Source organism: Apiospora kogelbergensis (assembly GCF_038363985.1).
Source record: "Apiospora kogelbergensis strain CBS 113332 chromosome Unknown utg000001l_segment0_segment0, whole genome shotgun sequence".
NCBI classification, from domain to species: Eukaryota; Fungi; Ascomycota; class Sordariomycetes; order Amphisphaeriales; family Apiosporaceae; genus Apiospora; species Apiospora kogelbergensis.
Window position 1 is genome coordinate 1269762 of NW_027117418.1, and position 16063 is coordinate 1285824.

The window sequence follows — 16063 nt, forward strand, 5'->3', positions numbered from 1 at the left end:
AATCAAGTGCACCATGAGTGCCTCTGTGGGAGTGAATCAAGGTGGAAAATGAGCCTGGTACGCGATGAAGTTGAGCATGCCGTCGGCGCCACAACCAAATCGGGAAACAAGTGGAACCCTCCACTTATCTGTGCCGCTCTATCTTGGTGAGATTAGTCATCTTTGGTCTCCTTGATTGCGGGGCTGTTCATCGGTTATCAATTGATGCTCTCGCGGGAGACGGTTCTTCTCACCATGACTGGAGCTGGCCATCACGAGTGCATGATGGAGGGCGAGAGACAGTTTGGGGAACAGGGTGCAACGGCCGTTATTTCTCTATATTCTTGCCGTTTTTCTGTGCTGTTTGCTGAAGCTATTGCCGCTGATGCTCGAGTGGTTGAGGTAATGGTCGGTCGAATAGGCGGCTACATATTCCGTACGTGGGTTCCCAACTGGTCTTAGCCGCATCCATGACCCCAGATTTCTCATAGGCCCCATGCCTTGCTCCATCCAAGAATAGACCCGAACAAACACCAATATGTTGTCGCAAAGAGATCGTGACGACGAAGAGGGATAGCGGGCTCGCCCCTGGCGGCGCATTGGTGTAGAACCCACTGCTTGGATCGCCGGCACGCGCCGATTATATTGTTCCTCGCGCCGTCCTTTTCCGACCACGGCCGGGTCGCCAATGGCCGGTGATGGATTTCTGGTCTGTTGATGTTGACATTTCTATGATGCTGCCCATTTAAAGCCCCGAGCCAATAGAAGCCATACTCCCCACCTGGATCTTCCATGGATATGTTGGACCCCGAATTCCAGCCCTACTAGATCACTCGCTTACCCATCTGCTGTGCTATGTACTTCAGATGTGATATTTGATCGCCCTTCATCCCGACTCTCCGACCTCTGACGTGCCCCGACCGCCTGCAGCTTGCATTGATTGGGTCTATTGCAGAGATTGATCATTAATATATCCTTACAACCATGTGCTTTCCAATATCCAAGCTTACTCTAAGCACAGGCAAAGTCATGGCTTCTAGTGCCTTGTCATCGCATATCTTCGTGTATCGTGATTGAGTATCACTTCCCTCTTGCTCTGCACCATATCACAAGGCATGGCGAGTTCATGCAATGCACCACGATCGCCCCTGGGGTGCCTTATCATTAACGTCGGCTAGGGACATGGGATACTCCAAGGGGTCCATGGCTTGGGGTTGAAGATCCAAGAAAGACAGCTGGGTTGCTGCTACACGCATATATACGCAATAGCAATACGCTTGTTCGGGGTGGATATGGCGGGCCCCCATGGTGCGTCGCATAGCAGAACATGATCGTTTCTCTCCAGCTACCTTGCAAATGTAGACACCCCAATGGAACAATCAGGGTCAGATAGACAGATACTACCAGGGGAGCTTCACCACCAGATCCAAAGGAATGAAGCATATGGCAAGTTCGGATGGCAATCTGTGGGCAGCGCAATCGAGTAAAACCGGGAATACGACAAGATGACGTGGTGAATATATATTTTTCGTAGAATAATCCCACCGTCAATATCCAGCCCCGGAGTAAGCCAGCAGCATACGAAAATGACTTTCCAATCAATTGAGAACCGAGCAATTGGCTCGTTGACGCGATAATTGCAATTTTATCTATTAACCTCGTTGTCGGGATAGGGCAACACCGCGTCAAAATTTTATCCCAACCTCGCATCCTAGAGGGACACCGCTACTTCTACGCCGTTGCAATGACAGCAATTCCCAATCACCACCAAAGTGGACATCGCCACTCGAGCATCCAGCGCTTCATCAGCCGCCAAATGGTTGACTTGTGCCAACGAGATTGCGGACCGTACCAAAGAGCAGAGAGCCTAGAGTTGGGTCAGCTGGATCACCCATCACGCACGCTCTTTCCTCTCTACATCATAAATGACTTATTGTTTTTATCTGTTTAATATCAACGATACTTATTCTTCGATGCCGCTGGAGCAGGCGCTTTGGGCATCATGTTCGGGATGGGTCATCTGTGCATGTTCATCCAACAGTCCTCTCTGTCCGGGTCGTGAATTCTTATCTGTAAGGCGAACAGACTCAAAACTACACAAAGGTCTCCACTAACTCCGGTTTCGATTGAAAGAGAACGCATACGTGTCTTAGACATGATACCACCAGCCTGCCGCATCATTCCACCCTCGATGATCCCACCCGGTGAAGAACCGGAATTGAGGCTATAGGCCAATGTCTCAAGCACACGTATATCAGAGTGGATTACATCTATATATCCACGATCCCACTGAGCTTCCACCTTAAAAGGGCCCCCAGTTTCTCCACCCATGTGTAGGACGGGGTCTTCACAACCTGAGTCGCTCCGTAAGTGTTGCCGAAGATATTCGCCAACAGTCCGTGGGGGTACCTGCCAGCATCATGTCCCCGGTGATCGACATACAATACTTTTCAGGTGATCCCCGCATCAGGCCTCAAGTCTTCTTCTGCTGTTCGAGGAGCCACTTCACGCCCTGGGTCGTATCCTCCACGAACCGACGACTAGCATCGAGCCGCGGGAAGTTGGTCCAGAAGTAATGGCCTAGGCCTGGGTAGAGGTCCAAGCGGGTGCGGACGTCCGCCTCCTCGCGCAGAATGCGCTCGTATATCAACCCTTCGTCGCGCAGGGGGTCAAGCCCGCAGACCTGCAGGTACGCCGCCGGCAGGTCCCGGTGGCCCCGGGGGAGCGCTCGCCGAACAGGAACGGCACGAAGAGGGGGCTCTCAGTGTCGACTTTCAGCAGCGCTCGCATGCCCTCCTCGGCCTTCTCGAGGTCATTCAGGACCGGGTCCGTTGCCTGGTCCCCGCTGCGCGTTACGCCCGGATGGCTCAGGTATTCGTCCCGGTACCGCTCGGGGAGCAGCTCGGGGCGCCGGAAGCAGGTGATGGCCGGCACGCAGAGGTATTGGCCTGTTAGCGGTGGCGACAGCCCTTCGTCGCGGGCTACGTGCGCGAGCACGGCAGCGATGTTACCGCCGGCTGAGCCCCCGCCGATAATGAAACCAGCTGAAGGATCGGCGCCGAGAGAGGTGGCGTTTTTGGCGGCCTGAAGACAAAAGGGACATATTTAGCACCTGGTATCCGTGACAAGATCCAGAGATCGCAGATGAAGGAGGTCGATAATCTTACCCATTGCAAAGCGTCCCAAGAGTCGTTGATCCAGGTTGGGAAAGGGAATTCCGGCGCAAGCCTATGTATGTGGTAAGCAAGTAGTGCCTAAAGACGACACTACAGTAATCATTACTGGTGAGCCGGGCGAGTTCCATACCTGTAGTCTACATTTACGCACACGGCACCCAAATCCCTACAAAACAGTCTGCAGTTTACCTCTTCGTCGGTCAGATCGCCCATGGCCCACCCACCCTCGTGGTACATGACGATGAGGGGTCTGCTCTGCGCCACCGCCGCCGGCGCTGCTACGTGTGAAGGCCGATAGATCCGGACAGTAATCTCGGCTCCGTCACGCACGGGGATCTTGTGGTCCTCTTCGACGACCTGGTCCGGGATGGGGCCCGGTAGATAGCGCAGATGGTGCAACTCGCGCAGCTTGGTGGCCCGGTGCTCTCGGTGGGCGGAATAGTCATTTCTCCCATAGTACGGATCCGACGGCTGCGGATTTCGAATCGGGTGCTTCACCAGCTCCTATGCAACCATTCGTGGACAGCCAACGCTTAGAGATAGCCTTCTTCTAGGGGGGACAAGGCAGGCGTGCACTTACAGCGGCAAGAGCGGGGTCTACGACTCCCAAGGATAGCAGTTCTTCTCTGGTACGCGGCATAATGGCTTAGTTTTGTAGCTTGTATATGTTGAAGAACGAAGCAATTACCGTGTCACGAACGCAACAACCTAAATATGCCTCAGGTACTAACAATCGGCTCCTCTCTGTCCTACCTGTACAATACGTATGGCGAGTTTGATGGTGGCCGTTTCCGACCAATCATGTTGCTTCTTCGATCGCCCGTGTTCCTTTTCTTACCTGAATAATGGCACACTTATTGGACTTCACAACAATCGGAATGGTCGCGCAAAATATGGCTAGGAGAGGGAAAAAGCAGGATTTATTTTGATCAGCCATCACGCCGCCCATGAGCCCTGAATACTGCCCACTAATGCCTAGATGCCTTTCCTGAAGCCATGCACTCAACACGCTGGCCGGTAAATCTGCTGTCCTTCTCTAACCTGGACAAGACCCCTCTTGTATAACTAACGACGCTCTGCTCCTCGCACTTTCTCATCCCAGAAGCAAATGCAAGAACCTATGCAATCACCAAACACAGAAATCCATACGAAAGCGGGGAGTATCGTAACCGGGAAGATCAGAACATGCAAGACAGCCGTGGAAACTCCCCCAAAATCATCATGGGGCCACCAAGCCTTCCAATAACGCCATGACGCTATGCTCCATTAACATCGAAACATGAACAACTAAATAACACAATGCTGTTGGGGTGTAAAGGTATGCATCGCAAAAACAGCTCCCAACACACAAGAGGGAGTAGATGTACGGACCGCTCCAGACCATATTTCGGTCCCGTTGAGCGGTCAAGGGGGAGAAGCTATATGTGCTTCGTAGGTCGTTACTCAGCCAAGAGTGCGACCACTGTGGATTGCCTGTGCACTCATAGCCCGGGGTGTGTTAGGTCCCGGTCGGATTGCAGGCGCAGTAGAGAAGTCGCCCACAAAAGTAGGTGGTTTTGTTGACTCCCAGCTCTCTTCATTCAAGACGCTCAGGTAGCCATTGCCAACCTTGTCTCTCAGAGCTTCGATCTTTTGTCGATAAATTTCACCACTGACATTCCAGTCCTGGGTATCTTTCCAGGAGCTCGACAAGTCTTGACTTGATAGTGACGTGGGCTGTCCCGAGAAGATCGCAGTATTGATCCGGGGAACCTCGGGAGGGCCCATGACCGCAGGTGCTGGCTCTGCATGCACTGTATGCGATCTCTGCACCTCAGGCTTGTGTGAGATACGATAATTATTTTCTGAAGCAGCCGCGGTGATTGTAGCATCTCCGCCTGTAGTTTGCATCGCAGGTGAGTTCACAGAAGTGATGGTGCCATCGCTTGTCGCAAGATCTACTATCCGGCGTTTCGGTGTCCGCCGGCGGCGCGTAGAGCTCGTGTTAATCTCGCTGGCAACCGCCTTGGGAGTCGGCCTCTCCTTACGAAGGACGGTCTGTTCCTTGGGTGCAGCATAGATGATGGTGGGTTTGCTGACATCGACGGATGGGACCTCGGGGACAGGCTGCTTCACGACCGGCACCGCCTCGGGGATTGCGACACGCTCAACCAGGTACCGCTTTTCCGAGTAACTCGGACCTGATGCATCGATGACAATGTCCTCCGTATAACCTGGAGTCTTGCGGAACAGGTTAAAAATGGTTATGCGGTAGTCTTTATGTGTGCGAGTGAATGGGTTTCCTTCTACCCATATCTCTCGAATATCAGGTATGCCTGTGAGACGAGCCAACTCCTGCGGCTCTGTCAAACGGTTGTCTCTAAGATCAAGGCGTTCCAAGGGGTAAAGTTTCTCAATACCAGCAAGAGACGCAAGTCGGTTGGCCCTGAGGTTCAATGCGGTGATGGCGGGGAGCGGGTTTCGTGTTAGAGAATGCAACGAGTCAATCATGCAATGGGATAGATTCAGAGCACGCAGAGCAGTTAGTGTGGCCACACAATCGGGTACCTGGGTAAAAAGATTGGACGAGAGGTCCAACGAGTTTAGAGTGTTCGCGAGGGGCGCGAAGCTGGTTGCTGGAATTGTCGTCAAAGAATTGTCCGCCAAACTCAAGTGCTTCAAGAACCGCCACTTAGTAGCAGGGAGAGTGCCTGTGGCTAGAAGGTTCGAAGTGCTGTGTCTGGGATTATGCCACGAATCCGAAAGGCTCGAATGCGAACTTCCGGAGCCAGAGCGCCTCACTTTGTAGGAACCCCTGTTGGTCGTGGACTGGTGGCGGGAAGTGGCCGGCCTGTGGGGAGAATGGCTGCGAGGTCGTCCGGATGATTTGGTAGGTGACTTGAGCTCATCCGGCCCAATATTAGCAACCGAGGCACGGCGACTAGTTTGGGGCGACGTGACATCCGTGCCTATAGACCCGATTGGAAGATCGCCAAGGGAACTTCGCGCATCTGGGGAGCTAGGAATAGACCCGGATTTGTACACATCAGCATGAGGTATTGTTGGGCTCCTTCGAGGGCTCGAGGAGTGAGGATGGGTTGGCGAAGCTTGAGCCTTAGAGCTGCGCCGCCGCCTCTTGTCCATATCATCTAGAACAATGTCGATCAAGATGTCGGCCGGGTCATCGATGCATGCCCGTTTCAATGTCAGGGAGCGAATCTGCTCCGCGACGCGGTCCCACCCGAAGCATTGCCTGAAGTCGATCCCGCTAATCTCCAACGCTTGCAGGTTCTTGAAGACGTATAGAGGCACAGCAGAGTCAAACGGGAACTCTTCATAGCCGCGAATCAGTCTCGCTCGCCAATCGGGAGCTAACCTGAGGCATGGGATCTTGGTGAAAGCCGAATATAGGTATTTCAGGTCGGCCATGAGAGCCGCCTTCTGCTTTTCGTTTCGAGCCGCTGATATACTAGCTCCTATGCCGAAACTGGACCAGAGAGCTGACATGCCCGACATAACACTTCGTACACTCGATACAGATCTGATAGATACTACGTCGGAGCCACGGCTATGCGTCCGCTGGTCGGCGCTGAGAAACGAGACATAGTTCGCCGACGTTGAGGTATCGTGAAGGTTCTCAAGCCGTACTTTCATGGGTCCGACGTTAATACCCATCTCCTCAAAGCGAGATAGTAGGTAAAATAAATGATGAGGCGTCAAGGCCAATTTCGCGGGCTTCATGTTATGTGACGTGAAATTTAATGTGCCAAGCGACAGGGCAGCGGCGAGGCTGTTTGACGTAGATGAAGAGGTCGAAGGCCGTTCAGGCAGAGGCGTGGGCGACTTTGGCGTGGACGGCAGCACCGAGATACTCTGGGAGGCGCCATGCCTTGGAGTGTTGCTCTGCCTCCGTAATTGCAGCGCGTTGGCCAGCGCCTTCTCGTGCGTGCGCACAAAGCTGGCCAACTGCTTGACGAAGAACTCCCCGTCTTCTGAGTCCATTTTTGTCGAGAGGTTACGAAGACATGGAGGACACGGATATTAGAGGAAGTTTTGCGGCACGAATGGGTTTGATGATCGAGGCGTAGGTTGGCCGGATGCGTGGTGGTTCCGGTCGTGGTCAGAAACCTGTGTTCGTCCGAAGGATATGAGAAAAGAAGTTTGGAGTTTATGGTCCTATCCGTCGGCTTGCGACTCCGATAAGGCTTCTAGCCAAGATACTGTTCTGGATAGAGGATGCCAGTTAGCTTGAGAACATGAAACTCGTGGTCTTGAACATGTATGACTAGAAAGTGCCGGACGTGGGGAGATTGTGATAGCCTGCTGCCATCGGCAAAGAAGGTGGAGAGTGTGAACGCCGGCCGATCTCGAAGCCTGTGTCTATAGCAGGAAGTGTGGTACCCATGACTCGCATCGAGTTCTATTGGTGCCTCAGAGAGATGCTATGTGGTTTTATAGATCTGTTTCGCAGTCGATGCATCATGGAGAATGGGCTTCGACGACAACTAAAGGCTGCGTCACACAGCCACGTTCTTTGCTCTCACTTCGCATGCACTTCACTCTTGAGCATCATACTCCGGGCGGCCGGCGGCGGACCAAGTGGAAAGGAGGGGCGGTTAGAAGATAGGAAGAAAAGAGAAGAGCGGCCGTGAAGGGTAGGACAACCAGGGCGGAGGTGAGGCAGCAGCAGCAAGTCTGGAGCAGGTTGAAGCAGTGGCACAGTCACATGAACTCCAAAACACAATGCATGGACGGGTCGAGGCCAGATGGGCAGTGATGAGGAAATATGGTGTATAGTGAAGATAGCATAACGAAAGCCAAATCACAGGGACTGGATTATCCGGAGGGCAGTATCTTGGTGTTGTACGTACCGGTATCGTCAACCAAGTGAATGGGCTTCTTCGAACAGCGGTTCTAGACGTCTTCGGGAAATAGATATGTCGATGATTCGTCGTGGTCGTTCAGGTCGCCCGCTGCTGGCTGGAGGAGATCGGGACACAACAAGAGCGGCAACTGGAAGATTTTCGAATGATAAGGAGCGACTCTTCTAATATTGTCGTCTGCACAAGACGCCCTTCGCGCAAAAGATTGTTGGTGCTTCGCCGTGCGCAAGAGAAAAGGGAGCTCTCTCTCTCTTTCCTAGTCGCTTCAACCACACGAAAAGTGCAGGTCGGGAAAACGATAAGGTGCTGCTGGCCAGAGGAGGCTGCGGCGGTTGGGGAGGATTATGATAATAAAAAGAGCCGAATTCCACGACAAAGTTGCAGGTGCCGGCGTTCCTCAGATCCCCGGCCCAGTTGCTCTTAGTCGGACGGTGGGTTTTCTCTAGGAGGGGAGGGGGACTGGAGCATGAGCGAGGACAAAAGATGCTGGTAAGTTGGGTGTGGACCCATCCACTTTGGAACGAGGGTGGCATGGGTGGCATGGGGCACTACCAGACCTTACGGGTGATACCCCCAGTCTGGGAGGGTCGGTACCGGTACAAAGCTAGCACGGTCCTACGGTTCTCTCTCTGGCAGCATTTTTTTCTTCCTTTCGTTCTTTCTCTATCGATGTCTGCAGCGCAGCAGCATCATTCAGGCAGAGGTCGTCGAGCCAGCAGACCGTCTTCCTAGTGTGCGAGAGAGAGAGAGAGAGAGAGAGAGAGTCAGGGAGTGCTCAACGCTTCTGCCCCGCTGCCGATGGAGATAAAGATCAATCAATGTCTTTGGACGGCAAGGAATTGAGGTATTCATAGAATGAGGCGTGCGCTCACGACCCAACCCAAGACTTTCCTCGCAGCACGGCCTGCCAACATTTCCAATGGAAGAGCCTCCATAAAACCTCGTACACGCACTTGTCGTAGTAGCATTGTCGAGAGATTGGCGGCAAAGCATCAGATGGTCCAGTCGTCCACTCAGCCAATCGGTCAGCCTGTTCACTGGACGGGCCAATAATGAGCGCCTATCTGGTTTGTATCAGCCGCAGGTGCCTCCTGTCCTCGAACAAAATACATCACCTGTGGGAGAGATACCTGACCCAAAGTACAGCTACCCTGGGTACTGGGCCTGCAGGTGCTCTGCCAAAACCTGCATGCTATCTCGGCCCAAGTGGGTTAGTGAGGCATACATATACATAAATGATGCAAATGCACCTCGACCTACCTACCTGATGCACCCGCAAGACGAGACCTACCTGAGAGAGACAGAACTGCATCGAGTGCTTGTGGGGATGGCGACGACTCTATCGAGTGAACTCGAGTCTTTCCTCGCCGCCCTGCAGCGGACATATTGCGCGCGGCTTTATGATCCGCAGATATCGTCAACACTCGCAACTCTTCATATCAACGAGACGCATTGTTTCTTAGCCAACATCATAATTAGTCATGTCCACAGCAACCCAACTAGCCGACCGCGAGAAAAAGACACGAAGGACCCTGGCTCTGGGAGATGGCCCGCTTACGCTGTGCAACCATGATTTTGGGAGACTAGACCAGGGCCGAAATCTACATGGCCTGCTGAAAGGGTGTGACAGCCAGTTAAACCACCACGGCTAGACCGTCTGATGACAGGCAGAACAGGTCACGAAGACTTCATTTGTTCATACGAGCCATGTCAGTGTATGCAGCAATATTCTGCCTGACGAAGCACTCTCCTGACGACGCCAATGCAACTTCTTGACACTCTCACCTCCTTGCAAATTGTCACACCGACCAGACTACCCCAAGAACTGCCTCCCCCGAATAATCCTGCAAATATACTATCACAGGGAATCTGTTATATTGTGTTTGTTTACAGAGACCGGGCGCACTCTATGGTCATTGCTGCTGGCGACCGGTCGTTTTTTCTCTCTTCTTCTTGCTTATCCATTCTTAGCCCCCTCCACTCGAGCTCCGACTCGGACATTAGCTGCACGGCGTCCAGCCTCACAATGTCAATGCTAATGCTACCTCGACTTTCGCATGTCGGCTTCCTGGCGGGTTTGGTTCCATTCAATCGTTCTCCTGCGAGTCAATAATCCCAATCTTTCATTTAAACTGTGGCATCCAATCCCAGGCCAGACGGGTTGATCTGTCGGGGGAGACGCTGGTCATCCTCGTCGACGCACTTGTCGGTCAGGATCTCTTGGACGATGGTACGTGAAGTAAGAAGGGTCCAATCATGGGTACCCTGACCCTTTTGCTGTCGTTTTTTTTTCCTTCTTCCTTTCTGGCGCTTTTCCAGGGTGAGTGCAGTGGAAAGGCTAAGGAGCTGCAAGTCGCTAATCCTGGCCATGGGCTTTTGGAGAGCAAGGACTGAGAGCCATTCGTTGACCTGCACCCCTCTTACCGCTTACTGCCTAGACTCGGCCGGACGCCTGAGGATCAAATGTCCATCAGGAAATGAAATGCCATCTGCAAGGCATTTTATCTCGCGAGCCCTCGAGGTCGATCAAATCCACAGGCTCGCTTGCCATCGACTCCAAGACTCCAATGCGCATGCATCCCAACTTTCTTTCTTTTCCCGGCGGTGACAATGATTTAGCCCACGCGCCATGCAGCCCTCACAAGATGCTAACTTTTTACGTATCACAGACTCTACATACGACTACCCGTCTTACAGAACTTAAACGTGCGATGGTAATCCGGTAGCTTCATCCCAACACAAAACGTGCCCGTAGAATTTGAACGAATACCTGCTGCCTACATGCTTAGACCCCTCCTATTTCCCGCCGATCTGTCACCCACAAGAACTTAACGCTTGTGCCCTTTACGGCTTGTTTGTCTTTCTTAAGGTTTACCTGTGCATAGCACTTGTAGATGATGTACGTCTGTTGCTTCCCGATGCGACGGGCGGTGGCTTTCTGAGAGATATGTAGCAGCAGGCAGGCAGGGCAACCAATTGCCAATCTTGGGCCTCGCATCGACAGTTGAACCCCGTCAGGGAACCCCGTCTCCAAAATACCGAGAGGGCTTTTGCGGTCCGGTTTACCCAATGAGGCCTCGCGGGACGGACATCAAACTGTGGTCTTGCGATGTACGGTAGCATTCAGTGTTGAAACATGAGCACCACCATCTCCCTGGGACTGGAATGGGCAAGTGGAATCTGTTCAATTATGTCATTACTCCACATGGCCGCTTCACGATGCCGCTGATTGGGATTTGTTTCCCAGCACATCGTTCGACGAAGCCACTCTTTTGCCCGCACCGGAGCACATTGTTAGTATGTCATTATGCATCGTTGTCGACGTCTGGTGGAATTAGCAGTTGCTCCAATATGGTGGTTCGGGGCTTGTCTGACGTTTTTTCCCGACGGCCTACAGTCTACAGTCCAGATAACTGGATGCAGCAACGTTGGCAGGCTTGCAGGGTGCTTGTAGCTTGGTGGTGGCATGGAGCATGTACAGTACGTAGCCTCCCTCTCATTCTATCCCAGTATCCCCAGCCATGCAAGCCGTGGACGAGACTGTGGATGAGGAAATATATCGGCCTTTCGGCACTTAGCGATGTCAATTCAGGGTCCTCCTCGACCAACGACCCAGGTGCCAGTCGTGCTTCAAGCCTTCCCAATTCATGCACATTTAGATCATCGCTCCAAGGAAACCAAGGTGAGCGCTACCCTTGCGCTACCTTGCGCCTCAATGCCGCTCGTTCCCAGGCTATCTGGCCAACGCCCGATTTGATTTGCCCGGGCTCCGTTGCACCGCACGATTTTCTCGCACAATGTACCGCCTTCATCACCGCCTCGTGATCCGTGTAAGCAGGGGGCGCGGGGCCCAGCGACCACACCATACACACCATACGCCATTCACCATTCACCACTCGCACACGGAGGAGGGGTTGAGGGGCATCTGTCCCAAGTCTGGGTGATCAACCGCTCCGTGCCACTCGATGGCAGGAAAGGAAGGAATCGTCCTTACTATGCTACCTTCTGGTAACGGGACTGCCGACTAGCCGCCAATCTTAGAGGCTTTGGGCTTGACTCGATAGGGCCGACACCTTTGCGGATAGGGACAAGATTGATAGCGTTGGTCCCTTACCGCCCCCAGCCAGAAGTAGCCCCCGGCTTTTCGATAGACAATTGGCTGTGTTTCAGCGCCTACCTAAGGTCTAGGTACCGTATGACAAACGATAGCCGGATGCCTGCATCTGCTGGTGTAGCAGCTGCTGTACCACGGGGAACCGCAGCCACCCAAAAACCCGAGCTTCCTAGAGGATGATGAGCGCAGAGAGGAGTACTGGTGACTGGGGGAGGAGAAGCCTGGCCTGTCACATCATTACGGGCGACTGCACACCACCGGCGGCGCCAACCAGGAGCGAGATAAAGCTATGTATCGTCGTTTAATGAAAATCCCCCCTCGCCATGTTCTACACCGCCTGGTATCGCAAGGCCGGCTTTTGACACGCCGGATTTCCAGATTCCCATACCACCCCCAAGCACAATGCGACACAGGATGTCGCCATCTTCCCTTCAATACGCATTGAGGGACAACAACGACATGCCAAGTCGTCTGTTCGGAGAGATTGAGGACGCACTAATTGTCTCGTTATCTGCACTAGAGGCGAGCCAGAGGAAGCTCCTGTGTTAGCCCCTGCCCCGAACATCTTTAGCCCGCCAACCGCCGACCTGCCCGACCACGTCCATTTAGGTCGTCGTTAGACCATTCCAACGTAGACCCCTCGACGAAGTGGATTGTTCTGGAAACATCAACAAAGACATGCCATCGCTGTCTGCCATCCATCCCAGGACGAGGGGCAAAAGACAACGCAGCTCTAGTGTCCTGCTGTGTCTTGCGTCGATACTGCACAGTATATGGGACACAACAAAGCATAAACCGGCAAACCGGTGTGCAAAGTCAATCCCCCCTCCCCTACGGCAATGGCATATTCGGATACGCCGTGAAATCTATAGCTTACATACCGGCATAGACATGTCTGTCTCGCTTCGAGTCCCCGTTTGCCTGGCCGGCTGGTTCTTTTTCCAGTAGTGTCCCCCCTTTTCGAGTAGAACCTATGTGCCAAACTACTGCAGCTGGTCGAGAAGCCAACGAACGACGCACGTTTGTCGTTCAATGTCTCGACGTCAAGAAACGTGATTACATATATCAGATCTAAGCCCGCGCTTGAGGCGGCTGACCGTATTTTCAGATGGACGAGGGATGGGGGATGGTTGGTTAGACCAAGGAATGGTCAAGGAAGAAGCAGAGGATCGGGGGTCCTCCCCACACTTGCCTTCTAACCAGATGACAAGCTTCCCTGCTTGGCTAACTGGTTCTGGCACATCGCCAGGTTTTCCCAAAATAACGAGTCGCTGGCCCCCCACCCGCCCTCCAAGGACTGGCTGGTGGAGAGGGGACCTTATCGTATGGGAGGCTTGGCGCGCCATTGGGCCAAAGCCAAAGCCCTTTGATAATGTATCGCTACCTAACCACGACTGTACCCTTAGTATCTCAGTATGCAATCCCACTATCCACAAACCACAGCCCCACTGTTCCATCACCACGGCGAGACGTCCAACTCAAAAAATGAAAAATTCTGCTATACAAACGCACATAGCGAGTCCCATCGTCAACAACCAACAACCCACCGACTGATCGTCTCAACGATCGGATCCCATCACAGCTCGGTTAGCTCAGTTGGTTAGAGCGTCGTACTAATATACTCTCTCCTGAGTCGAGTATAATAAGTAATGCGAAGGCCATGAGTTCAAGCCTCATACTGAGCATCTGCTTCCGTGATCACATCATGGAATCATCTTTTTGTGCGTGGCTTCGATTCGCACGACTGGACCCTACTGCAGGATGGGTTCTGAGTCCTGGCTCTGGAATGCTATATGAGTGTGCGTGTGCTATGGCGCTTACTGGTGTTGCTACTATAGTGATCCAATACACCGTCACTTACACACTTCGTTCGGTGTTGTGAGGGGTTCCTTTTTTGGAAGGCGCACAGCAAATTCCTATTAACTCCGACGGAGATATCTTGGCCAGAATCCGAGGTGAAGACCCCTCACTATTAATATTTCGTGCAGGTCGGCCAGCAGCCAATGAGAACGGCCGACTTTATTGCCAATTTAGGGAAACCGTTTCACAATTACTTCCCCCACCACCCAATGAGGGCCGGTTGACCAGCTGCGTGTAAGACGGCTGCAATCGCGTGGGGTTTGAGGAGGAACACTTTTATATAAAACACTTCATTTGACAGTAATAGGTCATCTTGACGTACAATATAGGGAGTGCTGACAGGGTCGAGGTGCTTGTGCTATGGCCGCCCCGACATCACCCTGATACGTATCTGGTGGTGGTTTGATGTACCTACACGTCAAGACAGAATACTCGACCAACGATCTCCCCTCTCGCAGAAGAACACCAACGGGAAGAGGCGTGATGTCGGCTGGCTGGATGGATGCTTCATCAGGCCACCGCACCGGGCCGTTGCGAACAGCACGGCGGCTGCATGGCGCCACCATGCGTGCGTGCGTGCCTGTTTCTGCGGTGGGACGATGGGGAAACGCTGGCGCCAAAGTGAGGTGTCCTTGCGACTCAGAACTAGAGCTCGCGGACTCGAACTGCCACGGGGGTATCGACATGATGCATCCATGCAAGAAAATGTTGAGGATTCTCCAAGCCTGCTGTTGACTGCCGACCTTGGGACAGCTACCCTTGAACCTTGAACGTCTGACCCATCAGCCCACGAACGGATGGCGTGTGGGAGAGTACGTCGTAGGAACACGGCCACTGCACTACGTTCTAATTTCCGTTGTCGGCGAGGGCCGTTGTACCGGAATATGGGTGTTGGGGGTTTGGAGGGGCAGCGGTAGACATTATCGGTGTGCGTAGACGGTATCACGGCATCACCGCCGCTCAACCCCTCCTCGCCCTCACCGACCGTTTGTGGGCAGATCTTCCAAGTCGGATCGGCAACAATGCCGATGTGGTGTTGCTTGCGTAAGATTATGCACTACAAGCCAGATCTAATCTCACAACTCGCAACTCAAATTTTCCCTCGTTATTTATCGAGATCTGATCGAACTCGTCCTTAGGGTTGGCTAGCGTGGTTGACAGCTAGCGTGGGCCGTGCTTCCAAGAAGAGGGTAAGGAAGAAGAAGAAGAAATAATGCTGCACATTGTGTTGCTTATGAAAAGGGTGAGGCTGACTGACCGCCCGCGCCGCACCCAGCAACGGCTGGCTATGACTTTGTGCTATTTTCTGACCTGCCCACAATATTATACTCCATCCGCTCCGACTGCAAAACCACATCGCTCCCTCGGCTCGGTCGTGACCCGACTCCTCCAGGAAGTCAGTTGTCGTTACTTCCTTGGAATATTCTACAGGAACATGCGTGCGCAGGAAGCACAGGCATCCAGCTGACCCCTCACCTGCCCCATCAGGAAGAGAGAGGTTATTTCCAGCGCATAGATGGCTAGATGGCTAGATGGTTGGTGAAAAGGTGATTGAAAATAGCTAGTATGGCGGGGAGGTCGTCCAAAAGAGGGGCAGTCACTCCCCAGTCACTGCCAGTTGTGGAATCGATGGGCCCCTTGCTCTGCCCTTGTTGTGCCCTTGTTGTGCCCTTGTTCTGTCCTTGTATACTAACGTAGCTCGGGACTCGTTCTCGCCAGCCAATCGCCGTCTTGCAAATAATCCCCAATGCCGTTGCCAAGGTGTCCTGCTAGGCACGTTGACGCTTTTTGCTAGCCTGACAGGAAACTTATTCTGTGGGCTTATGACGTACTTATTTACTCCCCGAAGGACTCCCGGGCCTTGGTTGAATGTTTCGACGCAAAGGTGTTGTTCACTGGCAACTGGGGTTGTTGCTTACCGTATTAACCCGTCGATGCTATAGACCGTAGGTTCGCGATGAACCTTGTTCTTGATCAGCGCTGACACAGAGGAGGACTCAACAACGGCAAATAGGAGAGGAGCCCGCTGGCGGACGGGATCCAATCCCCCACACGCTGGCGACCACTACCTG

At 53.1% G+C, this 16063-nt stretch overlaps 2 protein-coding genes across 2 annotated transcripts; both read right to left on the reverse strand.

Moving 5' to 3' along the window:
- Nucleotides 1-2452: 2452 nt before the first annotated feature.
- Nucleotides 2453-3795, reverse strand: PG998_000416 (uncharacterized protein; the record flags this gene model as incomplete). Its single annotated transcript, XM_066867234.1, is given in 5 exon segments — nt 2453-2737; nt 2752-3063; nt 3147-3207; nt 3286-3659; nt 3736-3795. 5 exon segments carry the CDS (start codon nt 3793-3795, stop codon nt 2453-2455), a joined length of 1092 nt encoding a protein of 363 aa, XP_066735649.1.
- Nucleotides 3796-4598: 803 nt separating this feature from the next.
- On the reverse strand, nt 4599-7136 carry PG998_000417 (uncharacterized protein; the record flags this gene model as incomplete). The annotated part of the gene is made up of 1 exon (XM_066867235.1): nt 4599-7136. The coding sequence occupies one exon, from the start codon at nt 7134-7136 to the stop codon at nt 4599-4601; it is 2538 nt and encodes an 845-aa protein (XP_066735650.1).
- Between the last annotated feature and the right edge of the window lie 8927 nt (nt 7137-16063).